The 24,410-nt window shown below is 39.4% G+C and overlaps 1 protein-coding gene across 2 annotated transcripts in view; it reads right to left on the reverse strand.

Annotated features, from left to right (window-relative positions):
* Nucleotides 1-20,750, reverse strand: part of PPP1R12B (protein phosphatase 1 regulatory subunit 12B) — a 217,146-nt gene extending 196,396 nt beyond the window's left edge. For both annotated transcript variants that reach the window (XM_028120208.2, XM_028120207.2), the window contains exon 1: nucleotides 20,356-20,750. In XM_028120208.2, the coding sequence (XP_027976009.1) occupies nucleotides 20,356-20,646 (291 nt within the window). In that variant the 5' untranslated portion in view covers nucleotides 20,647-20,750. The remainder of the gene's footprint in view (nucleotides 1-20,355) is intronic.
* Nucleotides 20,751-24,410: the final 3,660 nt, after the last annotated feature.

Consider the following 24,410-nt stretch of genomic DNA (forward strand, 5'->3'; position numbering starts at 1 on the left):
TATCTAGCCCACAGTAAGTGCTAGATAAACACTGCCGAACAAATTAATCAGGAAAAGGAGTCATAGATGTTACTTGGGTTTCACATAACACCTGGGTAGAGGGGGGTACCATTTACTAAGACAGGAAACACAGGAAGAGGAGCAGTTCATATAAAGTATGTTGAGTTTGAGGTACCTGTGAGCTATCCAAGGACAGATAATGAGAAACACAGATGGATATCACTTAGAAAGCACAGGAGAAGAGCAGATCCTCATGGAAATGTAAAATAATGGTACCTTCAGTGCCTCAATTAAAGCTATAGTTGATAACTGACACTTTTAAAGGATACTGTGTGTGGGATCACTCCAATAATCCCTTTAAACTTCCCAAGGTTAGGAGTGCCTGGGTGGCTCAGTCATTAAGCATCTGCCTTCGGCTCAGGTCATGATCCCAGGGTCCTGGGATCGAGCCACGCATCAGGCTCCCTACTCAGTGGGAAGCCTGCTTCTCCCTCTCCCACTCCGCCTGCTTGCGTTCCTTCTCTCGCTTTGTCTCTCTCTGTCAAATAAATAAATAAAATCTTAAAAAATAAATAAATAAATAAACTTCCCAAGGTTATTAACTAATGGCTTTAACATCAAAAGTATAAAAAAATTAATATCCATTCCTGTTCTTTAAATCATTAGCAAATCTTTAATTTCTTGACCAAGGTGGTGGTAATTCAAGCCTTTGCTTTATAAAAAAATCCACTAATTTGTACATTTATGTTTTATGCACACTTTTCTATATGTATATTAAATTTTACAATGTATAAAGGTTTTTAAAAACCTTAACAGGGGCACCTGGGTGGCTCAGTTGATTAAGCATCCAACTCCTGATTTTAGCTCAGGTCATGATCTCAGGGTTGTGAGATTGAGCCCTGTGTCAGGCTCTGTGCTCAGTGGGGAGTCCACTTGAGATTCTCTCCCCCTCCCTCTGCCTCTTCCCCCATTTGCACATGCTCTCTCTCTAAAATAAATAAATAAGTCTTAAAGAAAAAAAAAACCTTAACAAACCAGAAACAAGAAAATTCCTTAAGTTAATCAAAAGAAGCTATTTAAAACAAGATAAACATCATTTAATGGGGGACTACTAGAGATATTCTCATTAAAGAAAAAAATAGACAAAGATGCCTTCTATTATTATTATAATTCAATACTGTTTGAGGTTCTGGCAAAGAAAGGTTTAAACCTTGGAGTCTTTGCAACAAATGGTGCCGCAACAACTGGATATTCACAAGCAAAAGAGTGAAGCTGGATCCTTACCTCATACTATATAAAAAGTTAACTCAAAACAGATCAAAGACCCAAATTAAGAGCTAAAACAGGGGCGCCTGGGTGGCTCAGTCGTGAAGCGTCTGCCTTCGGCTCAGGTCATGATTCCAGGGTCCTGGGATCGAGCCCCGCATCGGGCTCCCTGCTCCGCGGGAAGGCTGCTTCTCCTTCTCCCACTCCCCCTGCTTGTGTTCCCTCTCTCACTGTGTCTCTCTCTGTCAAATAAATAAAATCTTAAAAAAAAAAGAGCTAAAACAACAAAATTCTTTTTAAAAAAGATTTTATTTTATTATTTTAATTCATTAATTAATTTATATTTTAAGCTGGGCATGGAGCCCAATATGGGGCTTGAACTCAAAATCCTGAGATCAAGACCTGAGCTGAGATCAAGAGTCAGTTATTTAACCGACTGAGCTACGCAGGCCCCACTGAAGATTTTATTTTTAAGTAATCTCTACACCCAGTGTGGGACTTGAACTTACAACCCTAAGATCAAGAGTCACATGCTTCACTGACTAAGCCAGTCAGGCACCCCTAAAACTATAAAACTCTTAAAAGAAAAAATAGACGTAAATTGTGTGACCTTGAATTAGGAAGTCGTTTCTTAAATATGACACTAAAAGCAACAACAACAAAAAAATTGGACATCATCAAAGTGTTAGCTTCTGTGCTTCAAAGATTTAAATCTTGAAGGATAAAGGAAAAAAAATCATGATTGGGGCTCCTGGGTGGCTCAGTTGGTTAAGCATCTGCCTTCAGCTCAGGTCATGATCCAAGGGTCCTGGGATCGAGCTCCACATCAGCTCTCCACTCAGCGAGGAGTCTGCTTCTCCCTCTCCCTCTGTGCTCTCTCTCTCTCTCTCTCAAAAACAAATAAAAAAAATCTTTAAAAAAATCATCACTGTTAATAGATGCTAATATCTAACTGGAAATTCACAACTTGATAAAACTGGTAAATAATGTAGTTCAGTAAGAAAATAAAGTCTAATCCAAGTAAAACCTAAAATATAATGAGTTAAATGCCATCCAGAACAGCAATAAAAAAAACAATAACTCTTTTGACAAAATGTACCGTGGTTAATTAAGTAAGATGTTAATACCAGGGGATGCTGGGTGAAGGGTATACAGGAACTCCCTGAACTATCTTTGCAACTTATAAATCTAAAAGTTTATTTAAAAAAAAAAAGATGGGGAGCCTGGGTGGCTCATTTGGTTAAGGGTCTGCCTTCGGCTCAGGTCATGATCCCAGGGTCCTGGAATCGAGCCCCGCATCACGCTCCCTGCTCAGCAGAGGAGTCTGCTTCTCCCTCTCCCTTGGCCTCGGCTTGTGTGCTCTCTTACTCACTCTCTCTCTCAAATAAATAAATAAAATCTTTAAAAAAAAAGTAAGAATGTGAAAACAAAACACAAAAAGATAACATGAAAAAGAAGCCATAGATAGAAAAGATTTATAATACATATCTGACCAAGGACTTATATCCAGAAAACATCAAGAATTCTACAAATCAATAATAAAAGGGACCAAAAAATATTTTTAAGTGCAAAAGATTTAAATCAGACACTACACACACACACACACTCCAAACAACCAGTAAGTACATGAGGTGTTTAACATTATTAGTCATCCCAAATTAAAACCTCAGTGAGGGGGCTCCTGGGTGGCTCAGTCGGCTGGGCATCCAACTCTTGATTTTGGCTCAGGTCATGATCTCGGGGTCCTGGGATTGAGCCCTCTAGGCTCAGCCAGGAGTCTGCTTGGGACTTTCTCTCTCTCTCTCTCTCCCTCTGCCATCCCCCTCACTCATGCTCTCTCTCTCAAATAAATAAAATCTTTTTAAAAAATCAAAAACAAAAAACCTCAATGAGATAGCAATATACAAACACTAGAATGGCTGGTATTAAAAAGACAAACAACAAGAATAAAAAAGACTGACAATACCAAAAATTAAGAAGTGGAGCAAACAACTATCATTCATGACTAGTAGTAGCATAAATGGTACAACCACATTGGAAAGCTGAAGTTATTAATAAAGCCAAAATTTCACATACTCTATAACCCAGCAATTTCATCCCTAGGTATTTACCCAAGAGAAAGGAAAACATACCTACAAAAAGACTTGTACAGTAGAACAATATTCATAGCAGCTTTATTCATAATAGAAGGAGGAAGAGGAAAAGAAAAAGGGAAAGAAAGAATCCAAAAGTCAATCTACAGGAGGATAAACTAATTATGAAAATTCACAGAATGGAATAACTACTCAGCCATAAAAAGAATGAACTACTGATACACCAAAAAATGGATAAACTTCAAAAACAAGTTCAGTTCAAGAAACCAAACATAAAGAAGCACATATCATTCCATTTTAAGAATAGCCAAACTAACCTAGAATGACAGAAATCACAATAGTGATTACCTGGGAAGAGTTCAAATGTAACTTTCAAGGGTGATGAAAATGTCCTGTTTCTTGATTTGGGTGATAGCTATATGGTGTATACACTGTCAAAACCCATCAAACTGTATATTTAAGATCTATGCATTTTACTAAATGTAATATATACCTCAATTTTTAAAAATAAGAATATGAGAAAAGTTCATCTGAAATTTTTAGACAGGTGGCCAGGGAGTGCTTCGCTGCAAAGGTAACATATGAGTAAAGATCTGCAGAAAGTAAAAAAGCAAGGCTTGTGGATATCTGATCAAGTAGCCTTCTAGGCAGAAGGGATAACAGATGCAAGGTCCCTCAGCAGGAACAGGAACTAGAGTTTTCAGAAACAGGGAAGAGGCCAGTGTGGCTGGAGTGGAATGAACAAGAAGAAAAACGAGTTCAGGTAGATAATCAAATAGTGATGGGGATCAGATCATATAGTGTCTGGTGGGTCACGACAAGGCCTCATTATTAAAGATTTTGGTCTTCATCTCAAGACTAATGGAAAAATCACCTATGTGCCTATTAAGAATCAGGCACTGTGCTCACACAGCTTACACAAAGCTTAGTAAGAAGCAAAGCCAGGATTAGAACCCAAGTATATTTTTTTCCTTTTTTTTTACTATTATTATGTTACGTTAATCACCCTACATCATTAGTTTTTGATGTAGTGTTCCATGATTCATTATTTGCGTGTAACACCCAGTGCTCCATGCAGAATGTGCCCTCTTTAATACCCATCACAAGACTAACCCATCCTCCCACCGCCCTCCCCTCTGGAACCCTCAGTTTGTTTTTCAGAGTCCATCGTCTCTCATGGTTCATCTCCCCCTCCAATTTCCACCCCCCTTCGTTCTTCCCCTCCTGCTATCTTCTTCTTTTTTTTTTAACATATATTATTTCTTTCAGAGGTACAGATCTGTGATTCAACAGTCTTGCACAATTCACAGCGCTCACCATAGCACATACCCTCCCCAATGTCTATCACCCAGCCACCCCATCCCTCCCACCCCCCACCACTCCAGCAACCCTCAGTTTGTTTCCTGAGATTAAGAATTCCTCATATCACATGTCTTTCTCTGATTGACTTATTTCGCTCAGCATAACACTCTCCAGTTCCATCCACGTCATTGCAAATGGCAAGATCTCATTCCTTTAGATGGCTGCATAATATTCCATTGTGTGTGTGTGTGTGTGTGTGTGTGTGTGTGTGTGTGTGTGTGTGTGTGTGTGTATACCACATCTTCTTTATCCGTTCATCTGTCGATGGACATCTTGGCTCTTTCCACAGTTTGGCTATTGTGGACATTGCTGCTATAAACATTGGGGTCCACGTACCCCTTCGGATCCCTACATTTGTATCTTTGGGGTAAATACCCAGTAGTGCAATTGCTGGATCGTATGGTAGCTCTATTTTCAATTTTTTGAAGAACCTCCATACTGTTTTCCAGAGTGGCTGCACCAGCTTGCATTCCCACCAACAGTGTAGGAGGGTTCCCCTTTCTCCGCATCCCCGCCAACCTCTGTCATTTCCTGACTTGTTAATTTTAGCCATTCTGACTAGAACCCAGGTCTATTTTAACCATAATCTTAACCATTTTGCTATAGTAACTCAACATAATAATAACAGTCCATATCTACTGAGTGATAACTACTAAATGTTTGATCTAAAGGGCTTTCTATCAGGTCTTCCCAATCATATATTGTACTACAAATGTATTAACAAGGGTGATGCAAAGATTTTTTGAATGAAATTTTGTAATACTATTAAAAAATGTTTTGCAACCAATCAAAACTTAAAATAGGTAAAATTATATTTAATTTGTATGGCTACCTCTATAAACTTCCTAAATTTAGAAATAATAATTTTGGTATATAAAACTCCATTGCCAGAGAGCTTGCTATAGTGACTCCATAAAATAGCCCTTTCCTTGATCTTCCTATTTAATCATTTTCACCTGTATTTTAATTTTAGTCTACATTGTTTAACAGTAGTGAAGTTCTATGTTTTGCATGCACGTGTAAAATATATTGTTTTTCTATTTAATTTGCTCCAATTTTTCCACACTATTTCTGACTAGAAGATGGGAATGTCATAATTATCATCATGACCAACATCAGCATTAATACATCTGCTATAATTTGGTGTTTCTAAATAAGACATAATTGATTTTGTTCATTTCTTGATTGCTACTTCTTGGTCTACTTATATTTTATTTTTTAAATAGTGATTTTCCTTTAAAATTTTTGTTAAAAGATTTTATTTTTAAGTAGTCTCTACACCCAAGGTGGAGCTGGAACTCACAACCCCAAGATCAAGAATCACATGCTCCACCAACTGAGCCAGCCAAGTGCCCCTATTTATTATTAATAGATTTTAATGCTAACAATTAACCAAAGCCTGATTTTTAAAAGATTTTATCCTGACATTTTAGGGAAATACAATGAATTTTTGTACAAAACTCCCAAGTCTCCCAAGTTTACCAAGTGTGCTATACAAATAATGTCATCTTCTGCACATGCCATGACATGAAAGAGGTTGGGAAGCCATGCATCATCTCACAGAGTAGACACAGAACTTCGACAACATAAAAATCAAAGGAGCAACAGAATGCAAAAAAGGAAATCTCCCCCCTTTGCCCCAAAATGGTACGCATCTAAAAGATCTAAGAGGCCTTTTAAAAGTAAACAAAAGGTTTAGGGGTGCCTGGCTGGCTCAGTTGGTGGAACATGTGCCTCTTACTTTTGGGGTGGTGAGTTCAAGCCCCATGTTGAGCATACAGCCTACTTTAAAAAAATAAATAAAGTTAACAGAAGTTCTAAATGGAGAGGTGAACCAGGATGTCAGAAAAGCAGCATGGGACGCCTCAGGGGGATCGGTCAGTTAAGCTTTTGACTTAGGCTGAGGGTGTGATCTCGGTCGGAGTCCTGCGGTGGGCTCCGAGCTCCGCCGGCACTCAGCTTGCTCCTCTGCCCCGCCCCCTGCTCAGGCGGGCTCATGTGCATGCTCGCTCTCTGTCCCTCAAATAAAAACCATCTTCAAAAAAAAAAGAAAAGAAAAGCAGCAAAACCTAGGCAGAAAACTTGAAGCTTCTGAGTCACACAGACCTAGATTCAATGAGACCTAGGTAAGGGCAAATTCCCTTCATTATTAAATGAAATAATATCACTTACTTGGTAGAGTTGTTGATGTAAAAATAATTTTAAAAGCAAAATGCATGGTGCAACACTTGGTACACAGTGGGCACTCAGTAAACAGTACTTGCTATAATCATGACACACTGTTATTTCTATCATGTTAAAACATTTGTAAAAATTAATAGCCTGGGAAAGAACAAAGAAAAATGAGAACAGTCCCTGTGTTAGGGTGTTATTTGTACTAATGAATTGGTTTTTTCTTTTATATAATTTTGCTTTAATGCTATGATGTTACTTATCAGCAAATACAGAGATGACTAAATTAAATGTGAAACCAATACTTTAAAAGAACTCTGAGATTAATTCTCTTGAAATGTGAATAATTATAGCATGAGGATTCTATTATATTGAAGTTTGCAAAAGAGAAATACAACTACAGGGTATCATCCTTCTTCAAAAGTTCTTAAAAGAATTTAGAGAATATTTTACTTTTTCCCAAACTTACCTTTCATAGATAGAAAAGAATATCAAGCAGAAACTGGATCATTTTATAAATAAAACGTCATTATATTTTATCTCTGTTACATGCTTATGGCATTCTTTTAGCTTCTTTCTCGAACTCAGATTTCTCATTTGTAAAGTGACAGAGGTGGATCAGATGTCCTCTAATGTTCTTTTTGCTATAATGTCCTGAATTTGATAATCCTATAACAAAAAAATACATAATGGCTAGTCCTACAACTCTACTTTCAAGTGGCCCTATAATAGTCTTTTATCCTAGAGTTGGTCCCCAGAGCTGAAGCCACTACTGACTCTTATCACTGAGTCCAAAGAGAGCTGGCGAGATTAAAAATCCACAGGAGAGATAGCAAATGATTAATGATTTGGAAATTGATCTTAAATTAAACGGATGGTCATGTTCATTAGATTAGAAAAGGCTAAGGACTGTATTATACAAGGCTGAGGATCAAGACTTGATAATCTAAAAATATACAAAGGCAAATTACAGATAATGATCAATACCCTTTTTTCACTTTTACTATGAACAGGATAATAGGAAATGGATCCAATGCTAAATGGGAGCAATATGAACCAGATTATATCTTTAAAACTATGAGTTTCCCAATAACTGCAAAATCGCTAAGGGCAGGGACTCTGCCATCGTTGTATCCCAGCATCTACTAAAAGATCTGGCATCTAGGAAGTATCCAATAAATATTTGGCCAAAAACAATTAATAAAGGATCATTCAGATTTTTATTTTTTTAAGATTTTTATTTATTTATTTGAGAGAGAGAGAATGAGAGAGAGAGAGCACATGAGATGGGGGGAGGGTCAGAGGGAGAAGCAGACTCCCTGCCAAGCAGGGAGCCCGATGCGGGACTCGATCCCGGGACTCCAGGATCATGACCTGAGCCGAAGGCAGTCGCCTAACCAACTGAGCCACCCAGGCGCCCTCATTCAGATTTTTAAAGATCCAACCACAGAAGTGTATTATGAGAAGAACAGGAATTTTCTCTTTTCTTGATATTTAAAAAAATGAAGGTTAAGAGCCTTCTTAATAATAATTTAGATACTGACTAGAAACAGAGAGATAAAAATCATTATATTTTAAAATTATTCCCCTATAAAAACCCATGAGCCTTGGTGATCCTGCTAAAGCACAAAAAGAACTGAAACAAGGCAAACAAGTCTCTACTCTCACCTGAAAACGGATACCAATCAAAAATATGTTGCCTATTTTAAAAATCTGCTAAGCACTTGAGAGTTCCAGCAGTAACATTCTCCTGATACTAGCCCAGTATGGCACTTGGTGAGACATGGAGGGGCCTTCTCACTTCGGTCTGTGTGCTGCAGGAACTCTCCAACAGGTGAAGTGATTCTCAACAGATGGAACACAGCTCAGTCATCCTTCAAATCATTTTCCATTACCTCTGGTGATTTATAATGAGGTGAGTTATTCTTTTGACCTCATTTTTCATGCTCTTTTACTGTCAAAGGGAAACAATCTAAACATGGAGAGGAAAATCAATACAAGGGGCGTGATCATGTAACACTGAAGCTGCATCCAAAAGACCCGAACACAATCTGCGTTGGCACTTTGCAGTCATATCTCATAGCTAGGCCAGTTGACTTAAAAAATAAGTAAATGAATAAAAACAGCTACCTAGGGGCGCCTGGGTGGCTCAGTCGTTAAGCGTCTGCCTCCGGCTCAGGTCATGATCCCAGGGTCCTGGGATAGAGCCCCACATCGGGCTCCCTGCTCAGCAGGAAGCCTGCTTCTCCCTCTCCCACTCCCCCTGCTTGTCTCCCCTCTCTCTCTGTCTCTCTCTCTGTCAAATGAATAAATAAAATCTTTAAAAAAATAAAAAATAGGGTGCCTGGGTGGCTCAGTTGGTTGAGCAACTGCCTTCGGCTCAGGTCATGATCCTGGAGTCCCTGGATTGAGTCCCGCATCGGGCTCCCTGCTCAGCGGGGAGTCGGCTTCGCCCTCTGACCCTCCCCCCTCTCATGTGCTCTCTCTCTCAAATAAATAAAATCTTTAAAAAAATAAAAAAAATAAAAAAAAAAAAAAAAAAAAAAACAACAGCTAACTAAGAAACCTGGCAAAAATGTTGCAGAGAAGCAAAAAGAAAGTAAACCTGTTTCCCATGAAATGCCCCATATAAATAAAACATAGTTCATAAAACCATATACTCTACTGTAAAATTCTTGTTCAATTAGAAGGGCAGATCTCTCCTCCTCCTCCAAGAGCACAACACAAGGTCAGCCAACCCAACCTCCATATGACTATTCCAAATGTCACTTCCATTTTCTAAGATAAGCACATCATTTGCCTACAGTTGACTGCCCAAAACTGTTGCACTTGTAATGGGCACTCTTCTCTTCCTATCTTCTCCCTTATTAAATAAGGCCAGATGCCTATAAAGAAAGTACCTCTCTCCTTGTACAGCCAATTTACTCTTTATTTTTTAGTTTTCTTTGGAGGATCTCAAGTTGTTTTTTTTTTTAAGAATTATTTATCATAGAGAGAAAGAGCCTGCATGTGTCGGGGGGGGGGGGTAAGGGGGGAGGGAGAGAGAATCTCAAGCAGACTCCTCGCTGAGTGCAGAGCCCAATACAGGGCTCAATCTTATGACCCTGAGATCATAACCTGAGCCAAAATCAAGAGTCTGATGCTCAACTGACTGCACCACCCAGGCGCCCCTCATGTTTTCTTTAATAACAAAGGTCAAGGGCTGGTGGTGATCTTAGGGGACAAGAAACCATATTACTGAACTGGAACTTTGAACACTATTTCAAAATAAGGGGAACTTCAGTTGAGAGTTAATGGAACTGATATGAAAAGGTAGTAGAGAAAGTTTACTCCATTGTCATCATCACTGACAAATATTTACACATGAAGGGCACTAATCTAAATTTGCTGAGTACCATGTCAAGCCTTCCAACAGTCAATAGACTACACCTATATTAACTATTTTATTCACAGTGTTCACAATTTACATGTTTTGAATTGATCACTGGTATCCCAATTAAAAGGTCAACACAAGAAAATGTGATGATAATTATAAAAATGAATTAATTACCAAAATTCAGGTCTAGTCAAGACTGGCTTGAAACGTCAAAATTCTGTTAGGCCATCAATGCCATTAAACCACGAGAGAGATAACTAGATATGATACGCCTCCCAAGAGAAACATACACCACCACCTACGATGTATTCTTGCTAAAAAATTCAAACCTGAATCAGATCAAATCTCTAGATCTGATTACCAGTGTATAGAAAATACAGGAGACAAAGGAACATGTTAACACTATAAGCATGTAGTCAGCAAAATCCAGACTGTGGGAAACTACAGTACAAACAATCCTGCTTTTCAACAAATAAGATGCAGAGAAAAAAAGTGAGGAGCAAAGTATAAATTAAGAGAGTCTTAAGATACATATGAACCAATGCAGACCTTACATGAATTCTAATTCAAATAAAATAACTGTAAAAAAAAAAAATCCATGAACCATCAGGGAAATTTAAACACTGCTGAATATTTTACAATGTTAAGGAGTAAGTGTTCAGTATTTAGGTGTGATAATGTGATTGTAATTGTTTTTATTACATTTCCATCTTTTAGAAATACATACTGAAATATTTACAAATAAAAGTATGTTATATCTAGGATTGGCTGTAAAATAATCCAGTAGATTGGGGATGAGGAGAAAAGGACCTATAAAGAAACAAAATTGGCCGTGAGTTGATAAGTTTTGAGAATTCATTATACTACTCTCTTTACTTTTATACTTTATATTTTAAAATATTCTACAATAAAAAAGTTTTTAACAAAATAAAAAGAAAGTGGGTCACTAGACCAAAAATTCATAAGTAACAGTCAGGTTTTATACCATATATGTCATGGATATTCAGAGCATAGCAATGTAGAATACTTTCCCAAAATTGCAAGAGAATGATTCCAAAAGATTGTCACGATATGACAATGTTTAGGATACTAAGTACAAAATCTCTAAATTCTTACACAAACCCATCCCATAACTACAACATACTACAATATTGCATTAGAAACCACATGCAGATCAATTTTCAATGTTAAGAACTAAGGATTCAGTTTTCCAATTACACTGACTCATGAAATGAATACGAGCTCATTGTTGCCTGATAAAACTTCAAGCCCCCCAAATGTACTCAGTTTGGTTACAATCTAAAATCCAAGATTTAAGAAACAATTTTTTATTTTATTTTTTTAAAGATTTTATTTTTAAGTAATTTCTACACCCAATGTGGGGCCTGAACTTAACAACCCTGAGATCAAGAGTCACACACTCTACCGAATGAGCCAGCCAGGTGCCTCCTAAGAAACAATTTTTTAAATTACACTTCAAAAGCAGGGGGGAAATCCCCAATACATTCAAAGCCTCCTGCCTCAAGTCAACAAACTGAGCGAGCTTCAAACGAGGTTTCAATTCCTTGCCCTATATAAAATTCTGGGTCAAGATCTTTAATCTGGATTTATTACTACTATGTTGAAACACTAAAGATTTATTAAAGATCCCAAACTTCCATCTTTATACCATCTTTAGGTATAAAGGTATAAATCCACAAGCACAGATGAAAACAAATACTGATGAATATAATACTTTCCCTCCAATCCCCAAGAGCCATGATGCTAAAATAGAAAATCACTACGTAGCCAATTTCCTATTACAAATGATAATAGGAACCGGCTATTCTGGACAGCATTCCCAAAATTCTAGTTCATTTCTAAAACATATCAATTGCTAAGTAACAACAAGAAGCACAGAGTCAGGCATAGAGTAGACATTCAATAAATGAATGTAAAAGAATAAATGGCAGAAGAAACTCTTTATTGGTACTAACCTCCCTATCACTGCTCCCCTAAGGCTGCCCTCCAGTGACAGTGCTAATGAGTGGGAAATGGGCCAAACGAGAACTGGGAAATACAATAATCTCAACTAGCTAATCAGCCCTTCAGTAATAGGACTATAACCTTTTTGCTTCCAGAGTCAAGTTTAATATTCTATAATATTCTTAACTCATAAATAATGAAACCTTTTCATCATTTTGAATTAGTCAAAAGCCAGCCTTTTAGGAGGCTTCCCATATATTTTGGGTCCTAATTTACATTTAGAATCATACTGATGGTAGATCTATTTTTCTCCTTCCAAAAATCAACAGAAAGATTAACTTACCTTAATAAGAAAAAACTTCAAATAATCTCCACAAAAGCCCTCAAAAACATCTTTCAATTGAAACTGTTCTTTCTAAGGTTATAAATGACCAAGTCCAATAGGTTTTGTGTTTTTTTAGGTCTTCTCCTCAATTCCCTTTTACATTACTGACCATCCATCCCTTGAAACGCCTCAATATTACTGTGCTGTCTTGGTTCTCCTCTGTATTAGTTTCCTGTTGTGCTGCAACAAATTACCACAAAATCAGTAGCTTAAAAACATATTTATTATCTTACAGCTCTGGAGATCAGAAGTCTGAACTCAGTCTCACTGTGCTAAAGTCAAATTTTTGGCAGGGCTCACTCCTTCCTGAGACTCTGTGGGGAGACTCCATTTTCTTGCCTTTTCCAGCCTCCAGAGGCTGCCTGCATTCCTTGGCTCACAGCCCCTTCCTCTGATCACTCCCGTCTCTTGCTTCTATCATCACATCTACCACTGACTCTGCTCTCCTGCCTGCCTTCTCTTCCATAAAGACCCTTATGATTACATTGGACTCCCCTGGATAATCCAAGATAATCTTCCCACTTCAAGACCCTAAACTTAATCATATCTGCAAAGTCCCTTTTACCATACAAGGTAACATATTTACAGGTTCTGGGGATTAGGACGTGGACATCTTTAAGGGGGCATTTGTCAGCCTACCACACTCCTACGGCTCTAATGGGAACTTCTGCATCCTCTGCCTACCACCTAATTGTGTTTTTTGTTCTTCTCTGTTATATTTTCTCCTCTCCTCCTCCACATTCATTGCTTCAACTCTTACCTTTATGTTAATATCCAACTCTCTCATTTTAAATACGAGGAAACTGAAGCCTAGATAGGGAGGTGAGGATTAGCCTTGAATCATAGATGCCTACAGGATATTTCTACTTGGACGTCTTCAGAGCTCCTCGGTCCAAAATCGGACTGACTCCTATAACCATCTGAATAACAAAATTCTTTCAGACTCACAGGTTAGAACTGTATTATACTTGCCTTTCTCATCTGCATTCTCTCAGCTGGTTCTTTCATCTGTGTCTTTCCATTCACTCTGAAATCCAAATACAGCTTCATATGTTGCTTTGGCTGGGTTAACCTCCCCGCTCAAACCCACAAAATTCTTCTGCTAAGGACTCCATCAAGCATTCTTGGCCTGCTGTTTGATGTTCAAAGTCTTCTAGGATGTTATTCTCACCCATTCCCTAACCCTCCAAACACATCCATTAGGGATCCCCACCTTTGTTTCTTCTCTGCCTGCGTACCATACTTCTTTCTATCTCTCTGCCCACACTGCTCCATCACCATGGACTGTCTTTCTTCGACCCTCCACTTAGGAGTGCATCTTTCCCTGTTATCATAGAAATTATCACTCTAAAAGTAATTGTTTTTTATTTATCTGTCTCCAAACCAGACTGTGAGTTTCTTGAGGGCAGAAACTATACCTATCAGCAAACATACACTTTAACACAGACTTACAATTATTAGGCATTCAGTATTAGCAGTAAATTAACAATCTAATAAAACCTCTAACAAGGAAGATATATAGTAAAGCATATCCAAATGATGACATACTATTCAAACGTCAAAAACTTTACTTTCAAAGCATATTTAATGATACAAGAAAACAATTACAAAGAAAGTTAAATGAAAAAATCAGGAGACAGTATATGATACCAACTTTGTAAATATGCAGCTAAACACATACATATGAACTCAATATAATGTTAAAAAAAAAAAAACCTGCAAGGAATACACTAAATTTTAGTAGCATATATCTCTGAGTAGCCTGATTTTAAGTTACTTTCAACTTTTTTTAATAATGTCATTTTCTAATCTTTTTTAGAATGAAAGGCAATTTAGTCTAGTAAGAGGCAATATAAAGTTAAGAACGTGGACTCTCCAGTCAGACTGCCTGGACTTAAATAAATCCTAGCTCTGCCAGTTATTATCTCTGTGACCTTGAGCAGTGTCTCAGTTTCCCTATCTCTACAAAATCCAGACAATAATAAAAGTACCTCACTCATGAGTTGTTTTGAGTATTACACACAAGTTAATATATTAAAAGAACTTAGAAGAGTCCTTGGCTCAGAGTAAATACCACATAAGTGAGAGCCATAATTACTACTACTGTAACTACTAAGGCTGCTGTTACTACTGTCCTTACTACTGTCATAAAAAATGACTTACCACGATGTAACCATGAGAACAGCTTAAATAAAATGATAATCCTGAGTACTGGTAAGGATGCAAAGCAGCTAGAACTCATACATTGCTAGGTGGAATGCAAAATGGTAGAGCCATTTTGGGAAACAGTTTGGCAGTTTCTTTTAAAGTTAAACATTCACTGGGGCGCCTGGGTGGCTCAGTCAGTTAAGCATCCAACGCAGGTCATGATCTCAGGATCATGGGACGGAGCCCCACTCCGGCTCTGCGCTCAGCACAGTGTGCATGTCCCTCTCCCTCTGCTCCTGCCCCTGCTCTCTCGCTCTCTCTCAAGTAAAATAAAATCTTAAAAAATATATATATATGAAACATTCATTGCCACAGGACTCAGTTATCCCACTGCTAGGAATTTGACCAAAGTAAAATGAAACATGTTCACACAACAACGTGTACACAAATGTTTCTAGCAGCTTTATTCATTATTACCCAAAACTGGAAATAATCCAAATGTCCTTCAACTGGTGAATGGATAAACAAACTGTAGTACTTCCATATGCTGGAATACACTCAGCAATAAAGACCAGTGAGCTACTGACACATGCAACAAAATGGATGAATGTCAGTGCATTACAGCAAATGAAAGCAGCCAGATTCAAAAGGCTTCATGCTGTACGATTCATCTATATGGCACTGTGGTTATGGGAACAGAACATTGATGAATGGCTGCCAGGGGCTAGGGGTGGGAGGAGGAGTTGGCTACAAGGAGCACAGAGAAATCTTGGAGATAATGATAATATTCTATATGTTGATTGTGGTAGTGGCTACACAACTGCATGTATTTGTCAAAACTCACAGAACCCTACGTGCAAGACAGGTGAATTTTACTGTGTATAAAGTATACTTTTTTTTTAAGATTTTATTTATTTGACAGAGAGAAAGCAAGCACAAGGGGGGAGCATGCAGAGGGAGATGGAGAAGTAGACTCCCCGCTGAGCAGGGAGCCTGATGCGGGTCTCGATCCCAGGACCCTGGGAGCATGACCTGAGCCGAAGGCAGACGCTTAACCAACTAAGCCACCCAAGCATCCCTATAAAGTATACTTTAATTTAAAAATACTTAAAAATAAAAATAAGCAAGCAATGACTTAATTTTAATTTACCAACAAGACCTGTCCAACCTTCTACCTTTAGCAGAATTATGCTTAAACCAAACACACTGACAGCTTGCCTATTTAAAACTCACAGAGAAGATTCTATAAGCCCAAATGATAGTATACTGTTACTCTACAGGACTTTAAGAATGGGCAACAAAAATCTGGCTAGGGAACAAATAAAAGTAACTTGCATCTGTACTCAAAAACAAAACAAAACAAACAAAAAAACACCCCACCATAAAAATAAGCTTATTTTTCAAATCTGGCTTTGAAGTGCACTATGGCATGGAAACTTGGGCCTAATACTCATAAGGCAAGGAGCCAGGTGCCCAACATAGTCTGATGCATCATATCAACCAATCTGAAGAGGCAAACTACTAAAATGACTCAGGATGACTGTTCTAGATTCACAATAATGAAGAAGCCAACAGGATTTTCTTAATCCCATATTGCCTTGGGTCCTGACACTGAGCAGAATTCATCATTATACACAGGGTAAGGCAAAGTCATTTCACAGGTGGAACTATAAGAGAAATAAGTTGGAATAAAACTTGGAATAAAAGAGAAAGGGTTAAAGAATACAAGTTTTAGGGGCACCTGGCTGGCTCAGTAGATGGAGCATGTGACTCTTGATCTCACGGTTATGGGTTTGAGGCCCACATTGGGCATAGAGATTACTTAAAATAAAACAAAACAAAACTACAAAGAATACAAGTTTTATTTCACCATACCTGTTGGCACATATACACACTATTTTGTACTGAACTGAACACACTATCATCCTAGTCTTCTTCTGTCTTACTCTGTCTCACTCTGAATATAAATTGCTCTGCCTTTCCTCCTTCCCTCATCCATTTCTGTCTTCCAGAGAAAGATCATTTTAATCTCCCTGAAGCTACAGGGTCAGATGGAGGCAGCTGTATCATAACAGAAAATACAAGGAACTGAATTTCCAGTCTGGGGTGTCCCTGAGGGTCCAAACTTGGACCCTGAGACCATTACAAAACTGACCTGAGTTTCTGAGTCAAGTACAGAGTCATCCTCATCTCTGTGTGCACTGACATTAGTATCCACTACACCCAACACAGATACAAGTGCCAATAAAACATATTTTGAAGAAATATGCAGGCACTCATTCTAACAAATCCCAGAAGATCTCCCTTCTGAAAGCAAGCACTTGCCTCTTACAGTAGACCAATGATTTGGTAGATATAGTTTTAAGAGCCTGTATCTACATCTAGAGCACCCAAGATTTTAATACTAAGAATACCAAAATAGGTGATAACAATCAACCTTGCAAAATAAATAAATAAAAATAAATTTCAACAAGTACCACCCCACACAGAATTATTAACCCATACATCATGACTTATAGTGTATATACACAAATGAAATGGGAATTCCTCTGTGAGCAAACAAATACTTTCAAGGGTTATATAATCAGAGTAATGCCCAATTTTCATTGATAACTCTGGGATACTAAGGGCATATACAATTTATTCACCCAAGCTGGGTTAGTTGGCATCAGTTTCCAAGGCTTTCATCAGAGAAGGTCTAACCTTTGAGATATTTCTTACCTCAGTCTATTTCAAGTATTATTAATAGGCCCCCTGCAGCTTATCATTGACTCAAGCACCTCGTGGCCTAAGCAAAGTCTGCCAAGAAAGAAAGGTCTCTAAGTCAAGAGCAGCATCAAGGCACCACAACCTGAAGTGTAAATCATTTACTGTGACCTTGTCGGGGGGGGGGTGGGGAACCAACCACCAATATCACCTGGGGGTTTCCTCCAACATGCCAAGATGGCAATTCACAGTTGGTCAAGAGGCCGTGGCCAAACAAAAGGGAGAAAGAAAGCAATTATCCTGATAATTCATACTGTGCTTAGATAACAGATGGATATTTTAATGAAACAATTCAGATAACTGTACCACTCTCCATTTCACAGAAGGACAATCAGTCACAAAGTAAATTGTTCGGCTACTGGCCGCTCCCGTCTCACATTCTGAATATAACCTTTTACGTACCTTAAGAGTTCTTCAGAGCATGGAGAGACATACTGTCACTCCACGGAAACTGACTTGTAAAAGAGTTCCTGAGGCAATAAAGGCCCCTTGTCTTGATTTAAACAAAGAGATAGTTTCTCAACAGAAGGTTTGTTTGGCTTCAAATCTTCAAGCAGCTTAATCTTTGGCTGAATTTGTCTAATACTGAGTATACCTATTCAACTCAACTCATTGCCAGGTCCATAAACAGGGACGAATGCCTATATTGCCTACGCAGGTGTCACTGTTGTTAAAACCCTCACAGCCGTCATCTCCTTCCTCTCCTATTTCAAGAGATTACTGAATGGGAAGAGCGTATAAAGTGAGAAGTTGTACTGCACGATCTGGGATGGTAGTTAAGATAGAAGGAAAGGCACCAAAAAGGTCAGTCTCAGAAGGGATCAGAAAAATGGTTACCTTGTATGAGAACGAGATCTACCAGAGTGACCTCAAAGCAGGTGCTTTTCTCAGGGCATTATTAAAATATATACAGCAAGGACCAGATTCAGGTAGCAGAGTCACCTTAGAAGAAACAGGGCTACTGAGTTGCACTAAGAAAACTGTGCTTTGATAGAATAGTGATTCAGTAAAGAAGCACATGGACCAGAAACTGGATTCTATTTCTCTAGCATCTATGAACCCAAGAAATGGTTCATTCCAGAAACCAGATCTCAATCCCCTTAACATCTCAAGTATACTTGAAAAATAAATATTCACCTTCTCAAAGAGTCCAGAAACTTAAAATAATGAATATGGCCCTCTTAGCATCTGTCTTATTTATATTCAGCTCCTTATTAGGTGAGATATAAAGCTCTGGAATTTAAGTCTGGAAAATCTATGCCGAAGGGCAACTTGTTTCTTTTCTAATCTTGCACAAGTAACAATTTTCTAAGCTTCAGATTCCTCATCTGTAAAATGGGAACTACAACACTACTTGCCACACCTACTTCAAGAATCGCTGCTGAGATTCACATAGGGGCAGACATACATAAGAATTTTTAAACAGCAAAGGACTATACAAATGTTGGTTGCTACCTTAGGTGGGGCACTATTATAAGCAGGAAAAAAAAAACAGATACAAATAGGATGAAAAGAAGAGAAGGTTCTTCCATGTGAAAGAGAAGGGTTACAAACGCGGTGAGGAATAATTTTAGGCTACGGGCTAATACATTCAGTGAAGTGGTATGACACAAAATGGAATTATTATTTAGAAGTGGATCCTCATGCCACCACGTTCACTTTGCACACACAGAAGAAAAAGAAAAATAAGAAAGATTAGGAGTGGGTGTCCAGCTCTCAGCTCACCAAAATAACTGATAAAGTTCCATTCCGGGAGGGGGGGGTGGAGTTAGTTTTGACAGTATATAGTGAACATTACTGCGTAAGTAAGAATACTGTTGCATAAGATGAGAGAAGTGCAAGTGTTATTACTAAGCACACCACTGTTAAGTTATCCACAACCCATATACTATAGCTATATATAGGGCATATGATTTTTATAAAAAGCTTTAAGAAAAAAGAAAAGAGGGGCGCCTGGGTGGCTCAGATGGTTAAGCGTCTGCCTTCGGCTCGGGTCATGATCCCAGGGTCCTGGGATCGAGCCCCACATCGGGCTCCTGGCTCAGCGAGGAGCCTGCGTCTCCCTCTGCCTCTCTCCCTGCTCATGCTTTCTCTCTCTCTCTATCTCTGTGTCTCAAATGAATAAATAAAATCTTAAAAAAAAAAAAAGACTATTCCACAATTATCAAACAAACGTAAGTGATTCAGTAGATTGGTTCTCCATAGGAAGCTCTTAGGGAGGTAATACTCCTAAGAAGATACCCATAACAGTGAGGTCAGGGGTGTTCTAGGAGCCTGTAGGAGACACAAACTGTTTATGAATCATTACAAACCAGCAAAACAAGAGGTGTGGTTTCAGAAGATCTGCTTGCCTTAACCCAATACAGAGGTTTACTCTCTAAGTGGTCTAAGATATTCTATATTAGGGTCAAACAGAAAACTGAATTTTTTGAAAAGGCATCAGACAAATGACATTGACTATGCTTATACGAGCGACATGGTGTACATGCACACCAACTAGACAGAGTGAAGATGACTAATCCATAGGGATAACACCAGGGACCAAATCATCAGTAACCATGACAACTCAAGTAGGTGGAGGGAAATACAAACACTGACCAGGCAGCGGGGTGACACTATTCCTTCAGGTAGAGACCCTGAGGTCGGAAAAAGACTTGATGAGTGGGGGAAGCCGTGCGAGAATGAAACCGACTAGCCCCAGAGGACCAGTGTCCGTGCAGGAGGGCTCGGTGGTGACACTAACACTCCCCATGGGCGGCCCGCAGGGGTCACAGGCTCATCTATAGGAGACTGGACGCCTATAAGACTGAAAAGGGAGTTACCTGGTGCAGGGCTGTCAAGCCGTCCACGTTGACCGTGTTGATGTCGGCACCTCTGGCCAGAAGCTTTTTCACCTCGTCGGTGTCCCCGCTAGAGCAAGCGGCCAGGAAAACAGCACCGTCCTCGAAGCGGACCCTAGGGCTCCCGCGACGAGTCTGCGGCTGCCGCCCCGCGCCTCGTCGCTCCGCGGGTTCCTGCTCTGTCAGCGAGCCCCGCCAGCGCCGAAGCTGCTCAGCCCGCCGCATTCGCGCAGACTCTGCCCGCTTCCCGCCCAGGTGCTCTAGCTCAGCCATTGCTTTGGCCTCAGCAGCTGCTGCTGAAACTACCACCCCTGGATTGCTATTGCTGCCCCAGTTGCCGCTGCAGCTTCCCTCGGAGCGCTTCAGCCGGGAGCAGAAGGCGGAGACCCCCGCACCGCCATCTTTACTCCTCCCGCCAGTAGCACCGCCCGCTCGCTCCCTCGGCTTCAACACGCAGGCGCTGCCCGCGCCTCGGGTCATCACGGGACTCGTAGTGAGAGACGGGCCCTAAGGGCAGATCATGGCCTTGAGGGAACTACAAATCCCTGGATGCATCAGGGAAGAGGCGAGGACCCCCTGCTCCCTACTTCGCCGCCGGACCCAGAGGGGTCACCTTTGCCCTAAAGCTGGAATTGTGTCCCCGACCGGCGTCAGCCTCTTCGAGCATTTCGGGAATTGTAGTTTATTCCTGTTGTGACTGCTGCCTAATCTTGGCTCCCTAATTATCACATCAGTCCTTTGAAGTGGAAAAGAGGCAGTAATTATCCCTATTTTCTATTGGGGAAAACTAGACATAAAGTACTCGAAAAACTCAAATCTATGCCCTGATTCTAAGTCTAAATCTTATTTACATTACAACGTATAATACATTACCGTGTATTAATCACAGTAAATGCAAAGGTGCATGGGGAGGAGGAGCATGGATACATATACTGCGTCCCATATTATACATAAATTCTTTCAACGAGTCACTTATATTTTGGGCCCTAAAAAGATCCAGGAAAGGATGCATCCAACGATAGTGGAAATATAAAAGCTTTCAATTCAAACTGAATTCACATCCCTAAACAAGTTACTTGATTTCCCCGAGGCTGTTTCCTGATTTGTAAAAGTGATAATAGTAATACCTCACAGAATAGTCCTGTGGATTAAATAATACATGCAAGGCTACCTAGTACTATACTTGGCACATACCAGCTCACTAATATACTAATTAAATACTAATTTCCCTTCTTTCTCCCTCCTCCTTCTCTACCCTTTTCATGCATCTTAAATTCTTAGGAGACAGAGTGGATGCCTTCCTTGTCTTTTGTGATTTTTCCCCCCAAAGTTACTAAAAGACAACAATGGGGCATACTAAACTCCTAAGGCAGCAAGCATGACATTTTCATATTTACAGTGAACTTGGTTATAAAACCTGTACGATTGATTTAATACTTATACCCCCAGGGCCATAGCCCTGGACAAAATATAATTAAATGTGCTGTCCATAATGAAAGAGAACATATACAATTATTAGGTTCTGTAAGTTTTCAAATAGTCTTCTGTATGTTTAAAATTTTTCATTAAAAATGATTACAAGAGTGATTAGGACATTGTAAAGGGAAACTTTATTATATTCCATTGTGAACATTTGTGGGTGCTTCAACTTCCCCCTGAGATGAACTGAGAATTAAATGCAAAATGACATGCAAATGCAAAATGTTTACTACCGTGCCTGTCCACAATATGCTTTAATTAGGTATTCTTAAATACTTTATAAATACTAATTTTCTTACTACAGAGTCTTTGTGAAAAGTGAGTAACAATGTGCAATAAAATAATCAAGACGTGGGGGCACCTGGGTGGCTCAGTTGGTTAAGCATCTGCCTTCGGCTCAGGTCATGATCCCAGGGTCCTCCGAATGAGCCCTGCCTGCTCAGCGGGGAGTCTGCTTCTCCTTCTCCTCCCTTTGCCCTTGCCCCCGCTCCTGCACACACACTCTCTCTCTCTCAAATAAGTAAAATCGTTTTTTAAAAATAAAGATTTTATTTGTTTGACACAGAGAGCAAGCGAGAGAGCACAAGCAAGGGTAAGGGCAGAGGGAGAGGGAGAAGCAGGTTCCCTGCTCACTCCCAGGACCCTGGGATCATGACCTGAGCCAAAGGCAGACGGTTAACGGACTGAGCCACCCAGGTGCCCCAACATAATGGTTTTCTAGTAAGAATTTTTAACTGGGGTAAAATTTTCAGGGATCAATGATGTTACATTTCTTTTGGCTATATTATTTTCACATTCAGAATCAGGGAAGAACTATCTGGCTCCAGTTGTATAAATAAGCTAAAATTGGCCAAGTCCAAGTTAAATCCTTCTATTCATAAGAGGTAAACCTAAATTTCAACAGAATGAATTCAATCTCAATACTAGGAAGTTCCAGGAAATACTTCCTTACTATATCTCTTTCATTTGCTTCCCCCCGCCCCCGAGGTTGTTAGAGTATATAATATCCTCTTTGGAGATTGTCCTAAGTTCCTTGGATAATTTAAGTGCATCCCTACCTGGAAGGGAGAGGAATTTATCTTCAGCTACATGACTACAAAAAGCAGTAATAATTATTATAATCCATTTAATTTAACTGGCTCAACAGAAAAAAAGTTATGCCACAGAAAATAAAACAAAATTAATCTGTGTATAATGGCTCAAAAAGTTTTTCAAAATTAAAATCACGGAAGTTTTTTTCTTAAACATCTTTCCCCAACCAGGACTTTCTGAGAGTAAACTTATATAATCAGCCCATTAAACAAACATGATAGTTTAGATTTACTAAACAAATACTCTATACTAGAGAAAATCTTCTATACTCAAGTTACTCAAGTTGAGTAAATCCTGGCAAATAATCCTGTGTATAAATAAAATATAATTTTTGTGCTTTTAAATGTACTAAATGAGCCGGCTATGATGCATCTATATTCTTGTGTGAAGAAACTTTTGTTAAATAATTTCCCACACATACACTTAAAAAATAAATCACAATATAAAATGGGGCACCTGGGTGGCTCAGTCACTTGAGTGTCTGCCTTTGGCTCAGGTCATGATCCCGGGACCCTGGGATCGAGCCCTGCGTTGGGCTCTCCGCTCAGCAGGGAGCCCTCTTCTCCTTGTGCGCGCACTCTCTAATAAATAAATAAATAAAATGCTCCCTTTTTAAAAGCAATGACACCTATACACAGGTAACAAAAAATTTTCTGCCTGGCCTCTATTCTCACCAGTTAACATACCTCCCTCTGGTGGACAAATGGAAACTGTACATTTAGCCTGTGGAGTTCTTTTTACCTTTTTTCTTTTATTCAATCCTTTCGGTTTAGTTGCCAAAATTATTTTTTTTAAAGATTTTATTTATTTATTTATTTGACAGAGAGAGAGAGAGAGACAGCGAGAGAGATAACACAAGCAGGGAGAGTGGGAGAGGGAAAAGCAGGCCTCCGGCCGAGCAGGGAGCCCGATGTGAGGCTCCATTCCAGGACCCCGGGATCGTGACCTGAGCCGAAGGCAGTTGCCCAACCAACTGAGCCACCCAGGTGCCCCTAGTTGCCAAAATTATTGGTATTTGCTTGTTTTATGATACCATCTCTCCTTTCCCAGACTCAACACGGTTCGTGCTTTTTCTAAGAGACATTTTATTTTATTTTTTTAAGATTTTATTTATTTGACAGAAAGAGACACAGCAAGGGAGGGAACACAAGCAGGGGGAATGGGAGAGGGAGAAGCAGGCTTCCCGCAGAGCGGGGAGCCCGATGCGGGGCTCGATCCGATCCCAGGACCCTGGGATCATGACCTGAGCGGAAGGCAGACGCTTAACGACTGAGCCACCCAGGCGCCCCTCTAAGACACATTTTAAAGACTCCTTTGTCAGAGAACCACCCAAAGAAGTGATCAGTTTCAGTTCTGAAGACAGAATTGTAATTGAAATACAGTTACATTTGGGGTAGGAAGAAAATAAAGAAGACCGTTGAAGGAATTAAAACAAAATATCCATAGTAAAAAAAGCAGCCAACTCC

This window comes from Eumetopias jubatus, unplaced genomic scaffold (genome assembly GCF_037043125.1).
Source record: "Eumetopias jubatus isolate StellerSeaLion01/CBP00866 unplaced genomic scaffold, mEumJub1_p1.0 scaffold_12, whole genome shotgun sequence".
Lineage (NCBI taxonomy): Eukaryota > Metazoa > Chordata > Mammalia > Carnivora > Otariidae > Eumetopias > Eumetopias jubatus.